The sequence below is a fragment of the Antechinus flavipes genome, chromosome 5, assembly GCF_016432865.1.
Source record: "Antechinus flavipes isolate AdamAnt ecotype Samford, QLD, Australia chromosome 5, AdamAnt_v2, whole genome shotgun sequence".
NCBI classification, from domain to species: Eukaryota; Metazoa; Chordata; class Mammalia; order Dasyuromorphia; family Dasyuridae; genus Antechinus; species Antechinus flavipes.
In genome coordinates, this window is record NC_067402.1 from 42,888,924 (window position 1) to 42,914,442 (window position 25,519).

The following is a 25,519-nucleotide window of genomic DNA, read 5'->3' on the forward strand; positions in this document are numbered from 1 at the left end:
AATTATGTAAGAAAAAGAACTTAGATTCCCAAAACAGAAAAAGTTCCTGTGTTAAGCATCTTCACATGGGATGGGCTAACATGCTTTAATACCTAGAAATTACATTCCTAAATCCAAGACCAGTGTGATATTTACTCCACCATAATGTCCTGTCTTAATATAAGGTATAGAAATCATTCCATCCGAAAACTGTATTTAAAGGTCACCTGTGCCAGCCCTGTATTTCTTTTTGGGTAGGAAATATGTGTATCTAAATGTGATATAAATGTAGTAATTGGGAAATTTTTGTTCACTCTTGGGTTACGTGACTTAACCCAGCTAGATCCTAGAATTAATTAATTTGCTTCATTTAAAAGGTCTCCAGTTTTCTTTGTATTCTAAAAGAGCTGAGATTAATTATTGACACAAAAGAACAAAGTGGGTTTGGTGTGTGTGCACGAGAGAGAAGGAATTTACTCCCTCCTTTCCTTAGAACATAAATGACTAATGGATACTGACTACTTGAATTTATTGCCGGGATCTGAGGTTATTACAAACCATATTCATGTGTCACCTAATAAATCATCTCCGCTGATTCCTTCTTTGTGTAGAACTACCCTCATTCTATTTTTCACTCCTTTTCTCTCTGTCCTCCCTCTCTGCCCATGTACTATCCCTAAAATACTGGCACCCAAGAATGGAGCTGACAAGTACAGTACAACATGCTTAGCTAATGAAATCTCAGCCCTTTCTGTTAGTCTGTTATGTGGTCCTTTAGTTCTTCTTTATGTGTAGATAATATCCTATCCACAAAGAAATATAAGACACACATGCATCCAGGTGTATGTGGACATGTATATACAGACACGTGTGTGTTTATATATTACATATATGCGCAGATATGTTTTGCTGATTTTCTCATTGTTTCCAAATTATCTTTGACTTGAATAACTCCTAATGTACTTGTTTCTATACAGCTATCCATAAGCCGTTTTTACTTAAAATTTTCAAACAACTTTCTTCATATATTCATTTATTTAGGTTTATTCTTTTTGTTTTGTTTTGTTTTCTTCCTTTTTTGGGGGGGGGGGAGGTCCTTCTATTGCTCAAAATAGTGGGTGGATTTTCCAAGCTTAAAAGTAAGCATAACAAAACGTTTGCCACCAGAGAGGTATGATCTGTTTACTTTAAAAAATAGTACTGTGTGATTATGCTATCCTTTCTATGCCTAGGAAGAGAGTCTATGAACACCCCCTTACACATTCCTCTCGGGCATTTTGCAAAACAAATTGCATTTATGATGCATCCAAGAACAGTATTAAGAACACCATTGCATGTTGGGAAATGATAATCCAGCCGCACCTACACAAAAACTCAAGCATGTTGGATCCATTTGGTTTTTCACTAAAGGAATTGGGGATTTGGGCAAAAGAGACTATTTGGCGATCCATGCTAACCCTTTCTTCTCCTCTCCATCTTTCCTCTCTCTTTCTCCTCCTGGTGATGCTCTCCCTTGGAAGGTTCTGCTACACTTCATCACTGGCAACAGTTGGCCCAGCCTCACCTGGGGGGCATCCTGGACCCCCGGCCTGGCGTTGTCACCAAGGGCTTCCGGACCCTGGACGTTGACCTGGACGAAGTGTACTGCCTTAACGATTTTGAAGAAGATGAGACAGGTGACATTTCTTACAAGGGCCTTGCTACCTCCATGCCAGTTCAGCACTCAGAGACCTCAGGTGAGAGGTCACAAGTACAAATGACTCTTTCAGACCACAAGAATTATCCGGGCCGGTCTCAGGCATTCCCCGAGGAGATTCAGGAGCCGACGGCGGCCGATGATGATGATGATGAGGGGTCTGGTGAGGGAACCGCATTAAGTCCTGTAAACCCGACACCTTTACAGGATGCTGAATACTGGGCCATTTTTACATCTTTCCAGGGTGCCATCCTTAGTGGTGCTTTCTGTGTAGCTTCAGCACGTCTGTTTGGGTGATGATTAAAAAGCTCCCATTTTTTTTTTTTTTTTTGAGTTCTTAAAAACAAACTCAGAAATGTCCTGTCTCTTAACAGCTAGATATCTGTTGAGCTTTGGAAGTGCATGGTCTAACAGAGCTGCCTTTAGTGGGACAAGGAAAGGCTGCTAAATGGAAGTGCCCATTGTGGGCCCTGAGGTCCCCAGGCTGCTCTTCCTCATTGATCCATATTGCTCACCACGAGTCAGGAAGGAGTGGTCAGGGGCCAATGGGGGAGTTTTCAGAGTAAGAGGAGGCGAGGTTGGGAATTTAGAAACTGAGCAGGACACTATGCCACTGTAGACTACAGAAGCAAATTCATAATAAGAAAACTCAGTATTACCAATGAATTCTACAGATCCAGATTTTTTTGGAGGGAAAATGATCATTCCTCCCTGTTCTCTCTACCCCAGGATCACAGATTTTTAGCATCATCTTTCTATGAAAATGTTGGATTTTTGAAGGGAAGCAGCGTAAGATAATGAACCAGCTTCAGAGTCAGTGGGTCCACTTTCAAATTCTACCTCAGACATATAGAGTTGTGTGACCCTTGGCAAATCATTTAAACTATATGTGCCTCAATTTACTTTTGTATAAAACGAAGGGGTTGGATTTCAATTGCCTTTCTATCATCCTGCCTCTGATATATAGTGGTTGTATGACTCTGAGCAAGTCCCCTAATCCCTCAATGCCCCAGGTAGCTAAGACATAATTGTAGAATAGCTGTTAATACTCATTGGTGAAGTAGAGTTCCCTGTATCAAAGAATCATGGGTGTAGAGCAAAACACAACAAGGGGAGTTGTCGAGGTATCACTATAGGAAATGGTCTAAACTAAGTCACAGCTGCAAGGAAGTGAGGCTTTCTCTCAAACAACGTGGGGCTGGGTCTTAAGACATTCAAACCATTTGTTCAGTATGAGCTTTGGCTCAGTCTGTTCTGTTCTCCAATGTCCCAGCCTATTCTAGCATCGATCCTCATGCGCCCAGACCCGAGTGTAGGAACCATACCATGTAGCATGCCTTCAGTGGTGTTGTAGTCTCTGTTTCTGTGTTTTAGTTCTTGGAAAACACATGTGCATGTGTTCCCCTTCCCCAGAAGTGAATCAGCAATCTCCCCATTCCTATTTTCTGTGCAGAAGCGACAGTCAGTCCCTAAGCCCAAAGATCTCAAACTAATTCCCTTGTTTCATGCCATAACCCCTGCCCAGAACCCAAGGGAACTCCATTCTCATTTGATGCTCCAGAAGAGCTCCTGTAAAGGGCTGACTCGGCAGAGTACAGACCTCTGCCTGCTGAGCAGCCTTGGGCGATGTGTTTAACCAGGCCATTGGCACGTGGTCAGGAGTTTTATTTCTGTCCTAGAAAGTCAGATCTTGTGCTCAGAGCCCCTGGGACCACAGATCCACAGTGCTCGCATTATGGGGTTTTACTTTAAAACAACTCAGCCCTCTTTCCTGCTGAGAAGAATCCCCATGAGATGAAAGAGGTCAGAGGGAAAAAATTGCTTAATTTAGCATTATCATAGTGACAATATTATTTTATTGCTTGAATAGAAGTTTAGTGAAAAAAAGAAAAATTGAAGGATCATACAGCTTAACTAGAAGGGACCCCATGGGCCAATTAATTCAATTTATCTTATTTTACAGCTGAGAAAACTCAGGCCCTGGGAAGTTTAGTTAATTTGCCCAAAATGACAAAGATGGTATCAGAGGAAAGATTGGAACTCGGATCCTCTGGCTAAAGATCCAATGTTCTTTCTGCTACTGTTGCTTATTTTTATTATTAGGAAAAGGTGACAAAGCAGCATTCAAAATCCATGACAAGAAGTCAGCCTGAAATGTCCTCCTTTCAAAAGAACTTTTCCTTTCCTAAGTTCTGTTGCTGTCTGTTTTCTCGTAGAATCATTTTTTGATTCTATACTCAGGACAGACTTTAGGACATAAGTCATGGGGGGAAATACTTATCTCTTTGCACACTTATTTTTAAAACAACCATGATGGTGCTGAGAATTTCTCTCACTGGAGACTTTCCTGACATCTTTAAGCGATGAGATACCTGTGTGTATGGCTTACGGATCTCGTTGTGTATTTTGAGAAGCTAAAATTTACCACTGAATTCCTCTAGCTTCTCATTCTCACTATTACCCACTGGACAAGATAGCTTTCTTCTTCTCTACCCTACATTCTATTATCTCTTATTGCTTTGATGAAATAATAGCTGCCTTTGCAAATACTCTCGTGTGAATGAATCACAAAATGATCCTGCAAAATCTAAATAAGCAGTCAGCATGTAATTGAGGAGCTGGAAGAAAGTGTAGTACTAATGAATGAAATTATAGAAGGACTTTCCCTGGGGTAAAGAAAATAGAACTTATCTTCCTGCAATTAATAAAAATCACACCATTTAATCCCTCTTCCATCTCCCAAACTTAAAACAACACAATATATACAATTTTATCTTCCATCTGAGACTGTGCTTAGAAACCTAGTGTTAAAACTTGGCTGAGGGATCAAGGCAGAGAACTAGGAATAAGAAAGAACTAATCCCCTCTGGAACTCAAACATTAGCCATCACATCAAAGGATGGGCGAATCAAGTCAATTGTCCTTAGAGTATCTATGGTGGATTTCCCCATGGGATACTTCCTGGGTCAGACCCATCTTTTAAAAAGAGACTTGCCAAACATAACTCACCAGACTCTCCTCTTATAGTAATGGGACTTTCCCATAAGTCTTGAAATATGAGAAGTAAGTTATTCTTTTTTTTAAAAAAAGTATTGAATAGACTTGTGTGAATCTCTAACAATATACATTGGTTTAGTGAATTGTATCTATGTATGTCCAAGATGATTTGAGAAGGGTATGACTCGGGATTCCTTTTAGGTTCCTTTTCTTTACTCTGGAGGCCAGAGTCCCCTAGGAGCTGAACTAGGTCATCACTAGTGACTCCTTTTTTTCATGCTACAAAACACCAGTAGCTTCTGCTTTGGAGATTCCATAAGATGAAGATTACTGGAGTCTTCCCTAGCAACTGATGTGTTGTAAGCATGTCTCAAATAGGTTTCTGGAGAGCCTATGGACTCCAATGGAGTAAAAGTTTTGAGCACTTTTTAGGATTTATTATTTTTATCTGTGTTCTCTTAAATATCACTGCATTTTAAAATATTCTACTCGTCAAAGGAAGAGTCTGTGTCATGTTTTGACTAATGTGCATTAAAACTGAAAAATTTAATCTCTAGGTTAAAGTTTTATTTTGTTTCTGTTTCTTATTTTGTTTATTTTCATGTTTCTAATGAGAATCCAGTTTTCGTCTATAAAATGGAGTTGAATGTGCTCACCTCACTGGTCCCTTCTCATTCTAAATTTATAATCCTATGAAAAATAATCATAAATTTTCGCTGTGCCCACAAATCAATAAACACTCATTATAAGTGCCTACTATGTGCTGGGCACTGTGCTAAGCATTGAGGATATAAATATAAAAAAAGAAAGTTCCTGGCTGCAAGGAACTTACAATCTATCGAGGGAAGACAAAACAAAACAAAAGAAAGTTGGGGTGGAGGGAGGAGATACCCAGTACAGCGGTATGAGAGGGAGGGAGTCAATCAGAGAAATCCCACAATAGTGCAGCCAGGTAAGAAATGAGGAGATCTCTCTTTAAATGATGGATTGGAGTTCTTGGCCCCACTCTCCAATCAGAGAGGCAGTGGAGTCCTCAGGCTGATGATGAAATTATCCCAATAATGAGTTTCTTGGGATCATGAATGGTAGAAGCTAGCCAGAGAAGTCCCAAGATAATAGTGCAGCCAGTTGAGAGAGGAATCATGTATACATATATAGGACACTTAGATCTCAGTGAAGAGACTGCATTTGAAGGATCATGTTAACACAATGGAGAATTGGAAAGCTTATGACATTATTATTATTTATTATGATATCATCATTATTTATGATGATTATGATGAATTTATTATTATTCTTAACGTGGAAAAGAGCTAGAGAACTGTCATTTGTTGTTGTTTTGTTTTGTTTTCTGAGGCAATTGGGGTTAAGTGACTTGCCCTGGTTCACACAGCTAAATTTAAGTGTCTGAGACCAAATTTGAACTCGGGCCCTCCTGACTTCAGGGCTGATGCTCTATCCACTGCACCACCTAGCTGCCCCAGAACTGTCATTTTTGTAATTTAGATCTTCAAAGTAGTTTAGGGACCATCAAGTCAACCTATTGGAATCTTTATAAACTGCTAACTCATTAGAGTTGATAGATTATTGATCTGATCTTACAAGAAGATGTTTTGGGCCAGAACCTGAAACAAGGTACTAAGTAGAACTAATTGATACAATGTAAAGATGTAAAGATTCCAACACAACCTCCTTTTTTTAACAGAGGAGGAAATTGAGGCTGAATGATTAAATAATTTGCTCAGTGTAATAGTCTAAGTAAAAGAAGAAGATAAGTATATATTTTGACCCACCTGATCCTTGGGGGAGGGGGAAGAGGAGACAAGGATTTCAAAATTCTCTGCTTAGTATTAAAATGATTCATATAATATTATTTTTCTGTTAGTAATCTCAATCTGTCTTCCTGGTAAACCATTTTTTCTTCATTTGTCCAAGGTCAGTTTTGTTTTAGAGGAACTGTGGAGGGAAGGGAGAAGGTGGAGACTCATTGGTGAAGAAGCCAGAAAGGAAAAATAATTGAAGAGTTCACTAGCTCTCTACTTAGACTAGTAACTGGTATTATTGACCCATAACTATACAATCCACTAACTTAGTCACCCTCTGATTCCATAGCAGGAGGCTCAAAGAGAACTGGCAAACAGAACTAGCTTGTCCTTTCCATGAATAGAAAAGAAAGAAAAAAGAACGTTTTGATTAAGAGTTATCCCAGGATTTTATAACCGAAGCTTATTTATCCAGCAGGTCACATACAGATGAGATTTTCATCCATATACCACTTTATCCTTATGATTTTTTTTTTTTTAACATCATGAGATTCTTGATGGCCAAGAGGAACAGGCCAGTGGGGATAGCTAAGGAGCTACCGTTCTTTTATGAAATCACAGGCAAATTTCTGAATAATGACATAAAATAAGGTGAGAATTTACCAGAGGAATCTGCCTACGGGCAGGGTTTTGTGCTGGGGTTAGATGGAGTTTTCTAGAATAGGAAGCAATGTCAATGAAGATTTGACTTTGTAGTTGGAGGACCATCTTGACTCTGCTAGGTCATCTGTAAAATGAGTGGGTTGGATTAGGTTATCTCTGAAGTTCCAGCTCTAGAATTATAGTCCTGTCCTTAGTTATGATTCTATATTAATTCCAACAAGCAAGCAAGGAATGAACATTAAGGCAAAAGACAGTTCCTTTCCCCAAGAGTTCACAATCTAATTGATTTGATGAAGTCATTCAAGCCTAATTCTTATCATGGGGACATTAAGCATCATGGTAAGGAAAAAAACACAGAAGAAGCACCCTCTTGAGCCATTTACATTATGAATAGTGAAACAAAGCAGTCAAATATAACCTGTATAAATCACAGGAAAAAATATAATTTATATAAGCCATAGTGACCATGCTTTAAACAAAATGAAACTTATTCTGATTCTGCACATGCAGAGTTAAATCAGGATGGACTCTAATACTATGTGGTAGTCAGTCAAGCAACAAACATTAAGTATAAGTGTTCATGTGCCAGGCACTGGGAATTAAAAAAAAAAAAGTAAAAAGAATCTGGGACCTCAAGGAGCTTGCAATCCAGTGGGAGAGAGAAAATGCAAATAACTATGTACAGATGAGCTCTACTGGTATCCCCAAAGCCTTGGTACAGTTTTCAGTTCTTAAAGCTATTTAATCTATTAAAGCTTAAAACTGCAGGAAGACTTTTGGGACACCTGGTATACATTGTAAATAGAAAAGACCTCAAGGAAGATACCATCAGTGAGCCTGCTAAAATTATATTTTAACCTGGTTTATTTTAGTGCCCAATAAAAGTGATACTATTTTGTAGACCAACTCAGAAAAAAGTCATCAGTTTCAACCCCCGTATCATCTGAATACTTGATTTCGAGAGAATGACACCTTTGGTGTTTCCCAAAATGCAACAAGCCACTTTGAGAACAAAATTTGATAATATTGGGTCATCCCCTTCCCAGACACGTTGCCTAGAACAGTTATCATAAATGCAGAGGGAGAGAGGAAACCCCATTACTGCAAACCCCCTTACACCTATCGGGAGATTCAGGTTTTGCAGGGAATATAATGAGAGAAGTGACTATAGTTCCAAGTATTTGCAAAGCCCAGGCTTGTTAGTCCAGATAACAGACCAATGACTTTCAAACGGTGTGCTGTGGCCAACTTCAGAACCATAGATCTTTCCAAGGGAAGCTATTTCCCAGAATGGAAGAGAATAGCCAATAGTAATCTTTGATACATTCATACAGTACTAGAAAACACTTTGACTATTGCTTATAGCCATAGGTTAGCTAGGCAAGACCCAAGCAGAGCCTTTGTTCAATGGATCCAAGTCAACTCAACCAGACACTTACCTAGGATCCCCCGAAGGAAGGATTACTAGGGTAGTTTGGGGAGCCTTTGGGAGCTGGACAGTGGAAGTTGTGTATCTGTATCGCAGGAATACCAAGAGAACATTATAGATTTGGAGACCAGTGTATCAGGACCTTTTCCCTACCTGAAAGGCCAAATTTTCAGAATTTTTGAAAAGCATTCAGACCTCATAAAAGAACCTCATTTCAGAAACTCCTTAATGCCAAAGAGGACATTAATTTTCATGCTCAAACTACAGCTGTATTAGCTGAATAGAACTCATAAAGGTGCTAGAGAAGCATTCCTCCTTGCCTTAGTACTGAATTTGATCTTTACTGAGCAAATTTGGCCAGAATTCCAGAGTGAGATGAACAAAAGGAATATGTATGTGTATGTGTGTGTGTATATGTACATAGACTTATATTTGCGTGTGTATGTATATATACATACACACATATGTATATGTATGACTTGTCTACTCTCCATTATTTTGAATAATTATTTAAAATTTGGGGGCAGCTAAGTGACACAATGGATAGAATGCCAGGTCTAAAATCAGGAAGGATTTTCCTTGTGGCCTTAGACACTTCTTAGCAGTTGATCCTGGGCAAGTCATTTAAACCTGTTTGGTTCTGTTTCCTCATCCGTAAAATGATGTGGAGAAGGAAATGCTAAACCACTCCAGTATCTTTGCCAAGAAAACCACAAATTGGTTCATGAGTTGAACATGACTGAACAACAACATATTTATTGATTTCTTTTTTAATGACTAATGACTAGAATGTGGGCTTTGGAGCCAGGAGAATCTGATTTCAAGTCAGACACATATTGGCTGTGTGATCCTGAACAAATTACTTAATCTTTCGGGGCTTGAGGCAACTAAGGCTGTTAGTTTCAGGGAAGGTGCCAGTATGGATTGGTAAAGGGACTTTTCTCTTATGGGAGTTCCCTATACCAATGCAATCACAGATTCAAGACCTATTTTATTTTTGAAAAATTTTTAAAAGAGAGATAAGAAGAATCATATCTAGCAGCTGTTAGGTAAATCGGAAAATATTCCCTATAGATTTAACTGGATCATGTTCCAAGCCAAGGAGACTCATTAAGAATAGGGCGCTTTCTATGTATTTTTAAGATACTTAGGCTACTTGCAAATGATAGTTAAATTCTTCAGCAAAAAAATAATCAAGATCACATGTATATTTGGAATATATTTAGACCCATTTTTGTCATAGAGCAAAATGGGCTTTTATATACCTGCAATTTGGATTTTTTAGACAGTAACATTTTAAAGATTTAGTATAGTTAAAAAGCTGACTATCTGATGGCATTAATCCCCCTGGTGGCAGTGACTGGAATTGTAGTCTGAGTGCCTTTACCAGACTTGCCTTAATAAAACCAGCCCTCATCAGCCTCTGTCTTGCCCTTCTACATCACAGGAGAGTTCAAAGTCCTATTAAAGTTCCGAGATAAAGGGAGAAGGTCGTGAAGCTTGTAGCATTTGCCCACAATTTATTTTTTCAAGTACTGAGGATTTTTCCATCTGGGTAAAATTGTCCCTTAGTTCAAAGGGGGGAAAAGAGAGAGATCTCATGGGTCTCGGGTAGTCAATCCTGGGCCTCAGCTTCCTTTTTAAAAATGTGAATTGGCAATATTCATATCCCAAGAGTTGTTCAGGTGTTTGCAAAATTCTTTGAAACCTCAACAAAAACCATTATTCTTGTGAATAAAATAATTATCTAGTCTGCGTGTTTTGTATGACTATCTTCTCTCCCTCACTCCCACTTTTCCAGCTCATTTTATTTTTCCATGAGTCTCTTTTAAACATTTTGTTAACTGGTCCCTGAAAAAATGCCTCAGCTTTTCCTTCCTTACGGGAAGATGAATGAACCCACTACTCTTCATTTAACTATTTGCTTCTTGGTATCCATTTAGGCTATTTCCAAGGCTACTTTAAAGGAAAGAAGTAAAATCATGGAGACAGCTACAGAAAGATTAGAAGACCCAATCTCATAAGGCAGGTGTTTGAGCTTGATTATAGTAGTAATATTGTCCTTTCTTAGTGAAATTAGATAGTCCTTAGTGCCTAAGATATGATACCCTAGTAGAATCTGTTCATTTGGGTCACTTGGGGGATATTTCTTATCAGTCATTTTTGGCCTGTTCATTTATGGGATTGACTAAATTGGCTTGGGACAGGCTCCATGTTGGTGTCTGGGGAAGGAAGATCAAGTAGACCAGGACTGAGTCTCCTTTGCCAAAGCCCAACTTGCTGCAGGAGGTGTTGATAGTGCTGTGACCCAGCTGGGTCCTTCTGGAGAAGAGACAACTTACCTATGGTGGACCTCCTAGCTCAGTATGGGATTTGGGATTGAGTATCATGGCCTGCTAGGAAGCTTTTTGTGGGACAGCGATTGAAAAATATTGCCTGCGAGTGGATTAATACAGTTAATATTTGAAAAGTTTTCTGGAAGGCCTCTTGAGGAATTTATCTCTAGGCCACGACTTTGGTCCTAGAGAGAACAGAGAGATCTTTTTGTGGTGCCCTTCTAATGATCTTAGATTAGTCTACATAGAACCACTGAAGTGTAAAATTGGGAAAGCTAAATATGTAACCAAATTACTTATAATTTATCAAAGGGTACAAGTTTGATGGAGAAATGAATCAAGAAGTCAGTCACCTGGAAGGATCCTTGATCCCTTCTTTATCATAATTAAAGGACCAAATGTAAGAAATGGAAATAGTTTAAAAAAGAAAGGAAGAAAGAAAGGAAATTGGGAAAACCATATGTACAATCAAATCACTTATAATTTATCAAAGGGCACAAATTTGATGGAGAAGTGAATCAAGAAGTCAATCAGAGCTGAAAGACTTCTTTATCATAGTTAAAAGAGCATATGTACCAAAAGGAGATAGTTTAAAAAGAAAGAATATGTGATATAGTAATAGAAAAAAAAAAGAGCTAGAAGGTATTAGAAAGACCTAACTTCTGAAAGTAATGTTTGTGATTAAGCCAATCAATCTCTTAGTGCACCAGGCAACTAACTCTCTTAAGTTACTATAAATAGTAGAGCAATTGCCATTCTGCATTAATGGGGGGAGGTTTATTCATTATTAGGAATTCCTTACCCTGTAGATTTAAACCCCTCTCCCTAAAATCCCTAAATTGAATAATAGTAATATGATTTAATGGATCAAATGTTGGACTGTAAGTATATAAAAACAAAACACCCAGGTTTGAATGATGATGACCTTTGTGACACTGGGCAAGTCACTTAAATATGATACGCCTCATTTCAATTTTCATATCTGATAAAGAGGTCTTGATCTGTTCTTGTTGGAGAGATTCCCATACCAGGATCTTGACTAAAGCCTAAAGGTTTCCATTGGTGGAAAGGGATCACACACAAGTGATGAAGATGGGGGATGGGAAGTATAGAAAGGAAAAAACCTGTTTATTTTCATTAAAGATAAGTGAAATTTCTTAAATAAAATCCTCATCAGAAGCACCTTCCCTTATTCATGCCCAAGCCTTTTAAACCCAGACCATCAGCCATCTCTCATGCACCTTGAGATTGGCTCTCTAGTCTCATTGAAAAAGAATATTTTAAGCAATTTAGCCTCTCTATCTTGGGCCCAAAGGTTCATGACCTCTTTGATAAATGAACCCCTGATTATTACATTTAGGATACTATATTCCTCATTGCCCCTTTGTAGTTGAAGGATTTGGGGAATGTGAATTTTGGAAACCATATTTATTCAAAAGTCTAGCTTCCTTAGGAAAGAAATGTCAAAACTGAGTGTAGATGCCCATGATGGGAAGTTGTGTTGTCTTATTAATAGCGCTGAACTTTAGGTATGACATAGATTTTGCTTTTTGGCAAACATTAGGTGCTTCCATAGCGTCCAGTGATATGAGATCACTCACTGTCTTTGTTGTTAAAGGAAGGAAAGTCCTTCAGCGACATGGCAGCCTCTATTGACTGATGGAGGAAGACCCGGTCCAAGCTTTCCTAGTGGTATTTGGGATGGGGTTGAATCTTTTGGCTTTGAATCTTGATCTCTTTCCCTTGATCTTCTACCTTGTCTCCATGGCTTTGGGAGATCGATGACTTCTATACTTTTAGCAGCCTTTTCCCTGTCCCCAAGGCCCGTTTTTCAGTGATGGGTTCTGCTTCTGCTAATGCAGCTATGTCTTTCAAATGCCCACTTCAAAAAAGATATTGCAATTCAATTCTAATCTAAAAAGGGTGGAGAATGAAAGTGACATGGTGCCCCAGTATCCCCTTCCCCCCATCTTTGGCTATCTGGGCCATGTGTTTTAGAAGGTGGATGCCCTTGATCTTAAATCCAGCATTGCTTCATTCAATCATGTGTGTCATCTAGTAAAGAACTGTTGTGTCTTGATAATCTCTAATAACTGTATTTTCTTTTCTCCTTTCCAAATAACCTCATGTCTGTTATTTGGGATCCTTTCCTCAGCTTTTCTGTGGCTTTTCTTTTTAAGCCTTATCACAATAAGAGAGTCGTGATTGCTAGGCTACCCTTCCCTTCATAGCTTTTCCCATTTGTGTGTGTGTGTGTGTGTGTGTATGTGTTTGCAATAGTTTCTAAATTAGCTGAGTCCATCATACATTACATTGATTGGTTGAGAAAAAGATGTGATGGAGATTGGACCTGATTTCTCCCCTACTCCCCACCTTGATGCCTTTTATGTCATGACTTATGGCACAGTGGCAAGAGCCCTGGATTTGGTCCCAAAGGTCATGGATTCAAATCCCTGCCTTTCCACTTAATGTTTGTTGACATTGAGCAAGTCACTTACCATCTCTGGGCCTCAATTCCCTCATCTGTAAAATGAGAGATGAGCCCTAAGATTGTCTAACTCTAAATCTAAGATCCTATGATTCAGAGTTTGCTCCAGTAACAAAGACAACAACCAACCCCTTGCACAGCAAACTTCAAGTACGCAGCCATGTGTTGTATTGAAGTGAACCACAATGTCACATTGACCTTCCATTGATCCATCTCAGTCCTTATGGTCTTAATGTCATCTTCCATTATGTATTTGGGATTTTTTTTTGCCTCCATTCTCTGATTTCCTCATCCAGTTTGATTTGTAACATACAGTTTTCGTTTCTGTTTCTTTAACAAATGGAAGAAAAAATGGAGTCCTTCCAGTGAGCTCTAGACCCAAGCTGGGAGCTTTTCTGTAAGACTCTTTTCTAAAAGGGTCACGGCAGCTTTTTAATTTGCAAACTGGACAAATGGGGCAATGATGCTAAGTTACGTCTGCTCCTCCTAGGAGGTCTCTGAGGGCTGAGTGGGATGGGGATCTCTGTGAACGTGTTGTGCATGCCATTTGGAACAATCTCTTTTTAAAGAAAAAAAGAACCTTTAAGTTATGAGTGAAGAAATCCTATGCAATCATGATCTCTTAAGTAGAATGTAAAACTAATTCCTTAGCAAGCTTCTCGGTCGCACGGCTCTTAACCTTTCTGATTTCCTTTGCTGTGGATCCTAATCTGCCAGGGACTTGACAACAACCTTTCAAACCTTTGAAAGAAAAATTGGGCAAATTGACCAACATGGTTGCCATTGGCTTCAAGAAATATTCATCCATTCAAAGATCATCCATGAAATCAGTGGCCCTGCCAATGCTTGTACCTGTTGTGTTTTAGTAAGGCTTTCTTTCAGTATTCTTCACATGGTCATCCTTGATTGAATGAAGAAATTGAAGCTTTCAGAGGTGAAGTCTTACCCAAGATCCTCCATGTAGAAAATGGCAGAGTTGAGATTTCAACCTAGATCAACCTTGATCAATGTGTGCCCTTGTAAAGTTGTTGTCAACTCCCACTGAGGTGTTTGCATCTCTTGCAATGACAATTACAGATGAGCAGTAGTGGAACCAACTTTTAAGAGCCTCTTTTCATGAATGAAAAAGGGAGCAAAAGGCTTCTCACCCCCTTCCCCCAACCACAGCCCCCCAACCCCTGTTGGGTGAGCAGCTTAGAGAAACGGTGCTTGAAACAACCCTGGCGTGTTGATACACTCCCAAATGCTCCCTCTCCTTTCTTGCTTGGAGTTTTGGCATCTGTTTGAGTGCTGAAAGAGGAAAGCTGTCCCTATTGTACACAGCCAGGAACCAAATTTAAATACAAGGCAGATTGGCCTCCCTACCCCCAAGCTGGATCCACTACTGAAAAGAAATATGATGGGATACCTTTACCTGGATCAGGATGAAACCTGGAATCCATCCCTGCATGGTCAGGGTACTCACCAGCCAAACCTCAGATTTTCGATTGTTTTTGAGAGCTTCTCCAACAACCAAGAACGTTTGTGTTTTCACCTTCCTCGCCTAGATCCAACTGAAAGGTATCTCATCACTCTTCTTGCATCTGTGAAGACTTTGGAGTCTCTCTCTGTCTCTCTCTCTCTCTGTCTTTCTCTCTCTCTCTCTGTCTCTCTCTCTCTCACTTATCTATAAATGTCAAAGAATTTGTTTTGTGTGTGTTTTCCCCTTCTTCCTCCAATGTAGCTCATCATCCTGGGAAGTGTATGTCGCAGACCAACTCCACTTTCACCTTTACCACCTGCCGCATCCTGCATCCCTCCGATGAGCTCACAAGGGTCACGCCAAGGTAAGGGATGACAGTCCTGGGGTGCACAGTTGGGTGACTTCAAGAAATAGTTGACAGTGCTCAGCCTTTGTAGCCAAAAGCACAAACCAACAGTTTGGAAGGACCAATGTTATTGTATTAAGCTCCTTTTATTCCCCCTCCAGGACTCAGTTTGGAATCAGATAGCTTTCCCTTTTGAAGGCTGCTCGTGGGATTCAGCTCAGCATACAAAGTGGATGGAGCTCTGATTTGGAGTCTGAAAACTTGGTTTCAGATCATTTCAACACTTTTAAACCATGTGATCTCTCTGGAACTTGGTTTCCTCATCTATAATATGAAAAGTTGAACTTTCTAAGGTCCCTTCCAACTTTCTATCAATAATCTCTCTCTCTGGGATGGATTTAAATCATAAATTCATAGATTTAGTATCAAGAGGGGCCTTAGAGAGCATCTAGTCAAACTTCCTCACTTTATAGACAAGGAAAAACTGAGGTTTTTCACAATGAGCCAAGCCAAGGCTGGAACGAGAGCTTTCAACTCCAAAGCCAAGCTTCCTTTCATCATCCCATAGTGCTTCTCAGATGTGTAAAATTTCCTAATGCACTTCTGCATTACCTTGAGAGATCAAAAAGCCAACAGTATGAATAGAAAGCATTCTTAGGCTACTTCTTGATGGAGACTGCCAGGGACCTTCTTGTTGGAGCTCTGCTTTAAAATTACTTATAGTAGCATGAAATTTTTTAGAAGGGGATTGATTTTCACTGTGTCCTAAACCATAAGGACCACTACTTTATCAGGCATCCAGATAATATATGCATAGAGTACTAGTCTTGAAGCCAAGAATACCTGAATTCTAACCCTACGTCAGACATTATGACCAGGGAATTCTCCCCATTTCAGTGTTCTCACTTATAAAACAATGATATTGGAATTGGTGGCCTCTGAGATCCCCTTCTACGTTACTCTACACAACTTCACTGTTTCATTGATACCCAACTGGAGAGAATCTGTTGAGGGATTGAAGACCAAAAGCAGAGCCCATTCCTAACCTATAGCCTACTCCCCTCAGTTTCCTCTGAGAAGTTGTACAGTGGATACTGGTGAGAATGCTTCACTTGTACCTAGCTCTCAAAATGACCCTACTCGGGGCTCCCAGAAATTTAACTAAAGGGAAATTACATTTACACCCCAAGAGAACTTTGTCACAGTGGCTTCAGGGACCAAGAAAAACATCCTGCCCAATCAGGGTGGACCAGAATGGACCTCAAGTGGACCTGAATGGTAGGGAGGGGCGGCGTAAGACCCTTCTCACCAAGGAGCTCTTTCACCTGTAAATAATTCTTCACAGGTCATGTGAGGAGGAGGAGGAGGATGAAACGGCCTTATGTCACGTTATGCTGAAAGGAGATATAGGGCAAACAATCGGTCAGGGGGTGAGCAACACTGTTGGCAGTACTTGTTCCTGCAGGGTTTTGTACAATGGATGTGTGTGTGTGTGTCTGTGTGTGTGTGTGTGTGTGTGTGTGAGAGAGAGAGAGAGACACAGTGGCTAACCTGGAGAGATTAGATGCTGAAGGCCATTTTGTTGGCATCCTAATCTAATATTCTAACAGGTCATGTTCCTAACACTTAAAGATGCTCCTTCCTCAAACTTCATAGGAAACTGACATTGACACTAATAGATACTCAACCCCAAAGCTCTCATTTGGTGGAACTGGGCTAATGGAACCTTTGGCTGTCTAGTAAAGTTAATGGATCACTTCTCAGAATTTTTTTTAAGGAATAGAATAAAAGACACAGGATCACAAAGAAAATTAATTATGCTGAAGTATAATTATCAAAATTGTTGGTTTTTTTAAGTTCACAGACCCCAGATTAACAAGCTTTCAATGATGAAACTCTGGTTTTAAATTTTACTTTTTCTTTTTTTTTTTTCTTACTGTGATACCTTTCTTTCTTGCCCTGTAAACCCAATTAGCAAAAAAAAATTTAAGTCAAAGAAACAGAGTCCCTGAAGGTATTCTATTCACATGGCTGTGGTCATTAATTCTGATGGCACACCAGTAATTACATTTTTTTTAAACCAAGAGTTTTAAGTAGAGAGAAGAGTCCCTTGTCCTCAGTCTTGAAGTTGGATTTGTTGTTTTGTTTTTATTTGGTTGAGTAATCTTATTTTTGGTAACCTGATAGTTAGAAATTAAATAGAAAAACTGGGAATGATAAAATTTGTTAAAAGTTTAAAATTTTAGAATTTTTTTGGTAAATTTTATTTTAAAAGCATATTTTTGGTGAAATGCAATTCTTAAAATCCACTTCCATTACTCTTTAAAAAAACAAAACCAGAATGAGAACTCTCAGCTGTGGTTCTCCAGCCTGTGTTTTCATAATTTTTCCCTTTGTGTGAAGATGCTTTGTATTCATGAGATGGTGTGCATGTTGGCTGTTCATTCAGCTCACAGACTAACAAGCCAAAGGTGATGCAGCTTTGATTTGAAGTTTTTAAACTTAAATTTTGAGGCTTACACATCTTTTATTTGTGAGAATTTTTCATCCCTGGCTTTCCCGTCCTCCCCACTAATTCTGAACATGCAAACAAAAATTCTCTTGGATAATATGATTCTTTCTCTCATGAACTCTGGAGTATAGAGAAGGCAATCAGCAGGAGCCACTTTTTTCAAGTGTTCACGAAGTTGTGGCTGATCCAATGGGAGTACTGTTCAGTGGAGCTTTCTCTTAGGTAGCATTGGCAGTCACAGACAAGTCCACCAGGTGGCATAAGGAAATAAATTATGATAGTCATCCCAGGTTTGTCAGCACTATGAACTCCAATGGAAGGGTTTTGATTTCATTGTCTTCCTTATTCCATTCCCTTCTTCCTTCCTCCTTTTCTCCTCCCTCCTTTGTGCTTTCTTCTTCCTTCTTTTTTCCCTTCCTCTCTTTTTCCTTTCTTCCTGTTTTTTTTCCTTTTTTCTCTTTCTTCCTCTCTCCTTCATCTCTTTCTTCCTCTTTTTTCTTCCCTTTCTCCTCCTTCCTTTCCTTATTCTTCCTCTCTGCCCCTTCTTCCCTTTTCTTCTTTTCTTTCCACTTCTTTCCATTTATTAACCACTTATTATTTCTCTTCCTTACTTGGTTGTTTATTTATTTTAACCTTATACTTGGTTATCTATGTTAACCTTAGTAGTGGTGGCCAAAATTTAAGGATGAGTTTCCTAGATTTTTTTTTTTTTTGCCACTGTTATCTGATGTTCCTATTTGAAAGGAGTTTCCTCCCCTCCACTATTGTCAGTAGTCTTGATAGCTTTCTCCTTTATCTTATTCTCTATTCCATAAATATGTGTGCACCAACACATAAATAAATATAGCTTCTATTCTAGTATTATGTTAGAAATGACAAAACCTTTGTTATCTGTCCCAGCCTATCCATCTTCCCCTTCCCTGAACCCTTTGTCCAATTCTATTTTGGTAACCAATATCCATGAACAGATCCAACAAACTGTAGGAGAAGGATTGATCTCTCAGTGTTGCCCAGAAGAAGAAGCACTGGATTAGGGTTTCTATTTTAAGTTGGCAGATCTTTCACTTAATATAGCTGTCTATGGTTAGATCAAGTTGCTCCTTAGTTTTCATGTTTCTAAGTAGGGTAATTAAGAGTGGGAAGGGAGTGTAACTTGAACTGAAATTTAGGTCTTTTCTGGTGCTGACAATCTGCACATTTGAGTGACTTTCTTGTATTATTCGAGGAAGAATCACATACTAGATTTTTTTGACTTTTGCACAACTGGGTGTGTTGCTAGTCAATCTTATCACACAGGTGAGCACTGACTAAAGTGTATTTCCTAAACATCTATTTTTTTTTTTCCTTTTTAATGGACAAAAGAACTAGTGTGAAGTGGGTGGAAGAGAAGAAAATTAGGAACTGAGTCAAGTAGGAGAAGTCTTTTACCTAATGATTTTCTCCATTTGATTGATATTAAGAGGAATCAACCCTTATTTTATGGCTTCAGTTCTTGTCATAGTTGGTCTTTGCATAGGTAGAATTGACAGTACTTTATGGGGATCCAGCAAATCTAAAAAGACATCTTGCAGTTTTGTGGTACTTTTCCTTTATCCCTTTCCCCCGTGCCCTCTCCCCCCAATCAAAATTTGGTCTGGATAGAATTTTCTTCTGATGACTCATTGTGATGTAAGGATGATTCTGTGTTCTCAAAAGCAAAGCTTGCAGGGGACCATTTTGGCTAGGCCTTATCCACTGGAAAGGCTTTGAACCCAGACCCAGTAACAAAACTGTATGTCTTTGTCTGCTGTCCAGGAATCCATCAGTCAGCTAAGGTAAAAATATTTTTACCTGTAGAAGCTTGACCACTAAATGTTTCTAATCACTCCCAAGAACTAGAAGGCTTGTGATCTATCTTTTTGAAGAGGAGCGTCCACTCCAGCGAAATCTCATCCTTTTTGGACAATGGAGTGACTTTAAATCAATGTATCACTTTTCCTTAAGCTATTGACGGTGTGGTCGCATGTTGGACAGACAGAAAGAGCTGATAACTGTGTGACCCTGGGCATATACCTAACATTTCTGAGCTTCAGTTTCCTCATCTGTAAAATGGGGATAATAAATGTATTACTTATCCTATAGTGTTGTTGTGAAATTGAAATTAGATAAGACATAATTCACTTTGTAAACTTCAGAGTAATATTTATGAGTGCCAGTTATTTCTATTGTTATTATTATTCTATTATTATAATTTTGTTGGATGGATGAAAGTCAGTGGACCCTTCTTAGAGGCTATTACATAGTAAGGAGAAAGAAGAATTGAGTTTACAAAGAGGTTGTGGGAGGTAAGGGATTTTACAGTTTTTTCTGGGACTGGCCTTCAGTGCATCCATTCATCTATTCCAGAAACGACAACAACTCTGGGCGAGGCACTGGAGATAAAAACACAAAAATTAAGTAGACCCCGCCTTCATGGAGCTTACCTTCTGTCTGTAGGTTTACCTTGGGTATCCCAAAGGTATCAGTGCATTTTTATTTCTGCTTAAATAGTACCTAAGATCGTACTGTTTCAGCTCAACCCGCTATGAGCAGATTGGTATCAATTCACATACTAATTCCCCCCCGGATTTTGAGGGTGTTTCACGTTGACTAACCAGAGCTAATTTTTTCCCTTTTAGCCTTAACTCAGCACCGACTCCAGCTTGTGGCAATTCTAGCAACTTGAAGTCCACGCCAGTGGGCACGCCATGCACCCCCCGGCGCCTGAGTCTGGCCGAGTCTTTCACCAACCTCCGGGAATCCACCACCACCATGAGCACGTCCCTCGGGCTGGTGTGGCTGCTGAAGGAGCGGGGTATCTCGGCGGCCGTGTACAATCCCCAGAGCTGGGACCGGGCCGGCAGGAGCCCCCTCTTGAACCCCTACTCCCCTAAAATGGCTGTGATCCCTTCCACCCCTCCAAATTCGCCTATGCAGACTCCGTTGTCTTCCCCGCCGTCCTTTGACTTCAAATGTACCAGTCCCCCTTATGACAACTTCTTGGCTTCCAAACCCGCCAGCTCCATCCTGAAGGAGGTGAGGGAGAAAAAGAACATTAGGAACAGTGAGAGCCAGACGGAGGTTTCTGTCTCCAACCTCAACCTTGTGGACAAAGTCAAGCGGTTCGGCATTGCCAAGGTGGTGAACTCAGGGCGCACCCATGCCCCCGCTTTGACGGAAGACCAGGGGCCTCTTCTCTGCCCAGGGGCCCAGGGACCAGCGAGGGCCCTCGTCCCTGAGGGCCTTCCCCTCGGCTGCCCTGTTGTCACGAGTGCCATTGGAGGCCTTCAGCTGAACACTGGGATTCGAAGGAACCGCAGCTTCCCCACCATGGTGGGGTCCAGCATGCAGATGAAAGCCCCCGTGACTCTTACTTCCGGCATCCTGATGGGTGCCAAGCTTCCAAAACAGACAAGCTTGCGATGAGAGGAACTTGGTTCCTTTTTTTTTTTTTTAAGAAAAAAATAACAAAACAAAAAACAATATTTTCCTTCACCCTCCCAGTCCTCTGACATCCCTTCTTACTCCGTCCCCCACTCTCAGTCTCTTTCTGCCTCTGTCTCTCTGTCCCTCTCTCTGTCTCTCTCTCAATCCCTCCTGAGTAGACAAATCAAACTTGTGCCTAATGGGAGAAGAGTGTAAATTTTGTATAGTATGTAAATATTTATCAGAGACCTTGTATCTAATTTTATTATTCTTCAGATATCATAAGAAATGGCCCAACGCTGCAATCGCTATCTTAAGGATTTAACTTGCTGACCTTTGCCAGGTCTTTTAAAAATGTTTTTCTTTTATTTAAAGATGCACTGAAAAACCAGTTATTATCCTGTGGATAGGGGGGAAGTAAATCCTTTGGCTTGCTGACTGTGATTGTAGGGATGGTTATAGTAAGGATGGAAGGCTTTTCACATGATACCAATCACAGTGTCATTATTTTGGGTGGATTAATGTTCGATCTCCTGGATGAACGTATCATAAGCCTGGTCCTTTACTATATGCACAACAAAGCAGCCAACTTTATGTTTGTGTTGGGACATCCTGATTTTGTTTTGCTTCTGCCAGTGGTCCAGTTTCTTTAAAGCCCACATGGCTCCTCTGCCTGAATGAAAGATTGTGTTTTGGAGGGAAACGTTTGTGATTTTCCTTATGCAGAAAACTTGAAATCCCATTTCTTTTAATCCACAAGTAGGCCAAAAGTCTGGAAAGAATGAGGATGCATGGATTTTTTTTTTTTTTAAGAAAAAAAAAACACTTTTTTCCTTCAAACACATTTTGCATAATGGTGCTGGTTGAGCATCATGTTACCACGTGCTCTCATGGCACTGAAATATACACTTCACAAGGTTATTTTCATCTTGCATCAGGGAAAATGGCAACTGGTTTCTGGGAACCACAGCCTCTAAGCAAAAATAGTCTAATGATCCGAGCCAAAGATCCTTACTTAAATCAGAAAGCCTAAAGGGGGAAACATTGGGGGTGTTTTTGGAGAAAGGGTATTATCCGGTAAGAGAAAACCCACAGCAAAACTGAGGGATGGCACAGTGGTATGAAGGAGAGAGGCTATAGAATTTTTGATTGATAGGTTTCACTTGCAGAATATCAGACTATTTGAAAAAAAAAAGCAGGGCTGTGGGATTTTCATATGCTCCATATCCTTGCCTTTTCCTCAATAGCCACTTTTGAAATCCAAACACTTGAGCAGCTCCAAGGTGCGACCACTTAATACCCATGTATTTCCCCCCTCTCTTTAATAGAGGGCATTGTATCAATGTGATTTTCTAGCCTATGGGCTGTTTTTGTTTTTTCCATTTCCTGTTTACTTTTGTGTCCTGTGCTTGGGAAAAAAAAAAAAAAAAGATGGAGTTGCTTTTGGAGAGAATGAAAAATGAAAAGGTAGGTTCTGTGGAGTATTGCAAATGTGGAGTTTTTTGGGAGAGTAGCAATCTTATTAATAAACACAAACATATATATATGCACACACAGGAGTAAATAATTGAGGTGAAAGTTACAAGTAACTTCAAGATACATTTCAGAAACACGAACCAAAAATTCTGCAAACGTGAAGTTGAAGCATCTTAGTATTACATGTCCAGACATAGCAACAAGAGTGTACTGTAATATACTCGATCTAGTTAAATAATGCCTACGAAAATTACTTTTATTATTGATTCCCTATTGTGTGTATGTCTCTGTACATAAGTTTATCTACTTTTTAACCTCATCTAGTCCATTTCCTATTCTTCACACCAATTGTATTTCTATAAAATGTTTCCTTCCAAGAAGGTAGTTTATTTATTATATTTGGTTTTATGTCACAGGATCATTGCCATTTCTTCCAGCCTCCTACTTGAAGAATTAGTACTGATGATCTTTCACATAAATAATATGTCACCTTTGCCCCTCTGATAGAGTTGTCCGTCCCTGAAGGGAGTCCACATAGTGTTATGGACACTTAGGATGCTTTGAGAGAAAGCATACAAGCAAGCGCGGCTCATGTTTTAAAATTCCTATTTATTCTCTAAACCTAAGACATTTTAGTAAAAGCGTGTCCTCGGCTCGATTTGCTGTTGTATGTGTGCACTTACTGCAGATAACTTAACTATCTTTTTTTAAAATTTGAATGTATCTTAAACCTGTAGCTAGATAGGATAACAGGAAAACCACAGACTGAATGGACCATTTTATATACCCAAAATGAATAATCAACCATACGTTACCATGAAGGAATTAAAAAAGGAATAACACATCATCCACTTGGGAGGCGCAACAGACTTTAGCCTTCAGAATAAATGATAGACATTGTACAACCACTCCCAGAAGGTGTGTTGGGAAATGCATCAAATGCTACAATAAAATTTTCTTATCTAATTATCAATAAAATAAGCTTGAGTGACCTGGTGTCATATTCAGATATGTGTGGGTTTTTTTTTTTTTTAAACTTCTTTTCTGAGGAACTATGTTGAGAACAGCAAATGGTATATGCAGTTTTATTTCTCTAAGTAAATGTGTGTGCATTTATATATATGACATGTAATATTACATATAAAAATAATGAACTATGGTAAAATGAGTAGCTAGATGGTGCTTCAGTGGACAGAATGCTGGAATTAGGAAGATTGATCTTCCTGCATTCAAATCTGGCTTCAGACACTTACTAGCTGTGTGATTCTGGGTAAGTTACTTCATCCTGTTTTTCTCGGTTTCTTCATCTGTAAAATGACCTAGAGAGGAAATGGCAAACTACTCTAGGATCTTTGTCAAGAAATCCCTCCAAAAAGGTCACAAAGAGCCTGCCATGATTGAAATGACTCAACAATAACATGTTGATATAATCATTTCATGCCATTTTATTCATCCATTGTTCTTGATCAAAAGACACTGACCGCCATAAATGCTAAATTCTCCTTGTCCTCTTTTGTGTGTAAGCAAGTAATTTACTAATTAAACACATTGATGAACAGGAGCCCAAGATGACTCTGCAGAAGCATGATACCCCCTGGTCAGCTATTGTGGCTCTAAGCAGCATCCCCCTTCAGAGCATAGATCTTTGGGAAATGAAGTTATAGAAATGTAAAGGAGTGGTTAACTCTTCAATTAACTTTTTTTAAAGTTTAAAAGTTTTTATATTGCAATTTCTAAATACATTCTCCTCTCCTTCCATACCCAGAAATCCTTAAGAAAAAGAAGAAAAATTGTTTAGCAAAATGGACATATTTATTATATTGTATATTATAACAAAACTGTTGATGTAGCATTTTATACCCAAGTGGAGGTGATTTCTTTTGTAAGACCACACTTGGTTCCATTTACTTTCTAGAGATAGGATTTAAAGTCCCTCTAATTTCTCTGTTCCTTAGTTTCTTTTTCTTTTCTCTTAAAATTTACCTTATCAGGGGGCAGCTAGGTGTCGCAGTGGATAAAACACCAACCCTGAGATCAGGAGGACCCAGGTTCAAAAGTGATCTTAGACACTAAACACTTCCTATTTGTGTGACCCTGGGCAAGTCACTTAACCCCGATTGCCTCAGGGGGAAAAATGACCAAATCAGAGGTTCTCAATCTAGGGTCCACAAAATTATTATTATTAGGATTTTGATAGCTATTTTAACAAAGCTGGTTTCCTTTCTAATCCTATGTGCTTCATTTTATACACTTATAACCATTATTCGGAGAATGAATTCATAGGCTTTACTAGACTGAATGCCAAAGAAATCTATGACACAAAGAAGATTAAGAATCTGGCCTAAATGATCTGGAAGGTTTCTCCAGCTCTAACCATATAATCTTTTCTGCCTCTAAGGGCTAAAACACCAAAGACTAAAAATAGTGTGTTGGGGGGGAAAGGGAAGGAGTTGATGACATATTGATCATCTTCTATTTATCCTCTCTGTATCTCTTTTGGACTCAGTTGTTTTCTTGTGGTCTCCTCAATTAGACTATGAGCTTCAGAACAAGGATTATCTTTTGCCTTTATTCTCTCCAGGTCTCAGCACACTAATGAGAACCTAGAAGGTGCTTAATAAATGCTTATTTATTAATTAAGTAGTGTAGGTCCTAGGATACATATTATAGACACTTAATAAAAATTTTATTGACAGGTGATTAAAGATCTTGTGCTAGAAAAGATCTCCCAGATCATCTAATCCAACCTTTTCATTATACAAATGAGAAAACTGAAGCTCAGGGAGGTCAATTAGTCAACAAACATTTATTAATCACTTATTATGTGAAAGTCACTGGTAACTGGAGATAGAAAGAAAGGCAAAAATATGGTATCTTCAAGGAGTTTACATTCTGATAGGGAAAACAATAAACAGGCATCCATGTAGC

At 39.2% G+C, this 25,519-nt stretch overlaps 1 protein-coding gene across 9 annotated transcripts in view; it reads left to right on the plus strand.

Annotated features, from left to right (window-relative positions):
• The window catches only part of TRAK1 (trafficking kinesin protein 1), a 231,307-nt gene extending 207,707 nt beyond the window's left edge, over positions 1–23,600 (plus strand). For 4 of the 9 annotated variants that reach the window (XM_051961235.1, XM_051961231.1, XM_051961236.1 and 1 more), the window contains 3 exons: positions 1,500–1,838; positions 15,075–15,177; positions 20,329–23,600. In XM_051961235.1, the coding sequence (XP_051817195.1) occupies positions 1,500–1,838; positions 15,075–15,177; positions 20,329–21,115 (1,229 nt within the window). In that variant the 3' untranslated portion in view covers positions 21,116–23,600. The remainder of the gene's footprint in view (positions 1–1,499; positions 1,839–15,074; positions 15,178–20,328) is intronic. The other 5 variants (XM_051961232.1, XM_051961238.1, XM_051961237.1 and 2 more) reach the window with 2 other exon arrangements.
• Positions 23,601–25,519: the final 1,919 nt, after the last annotated feature.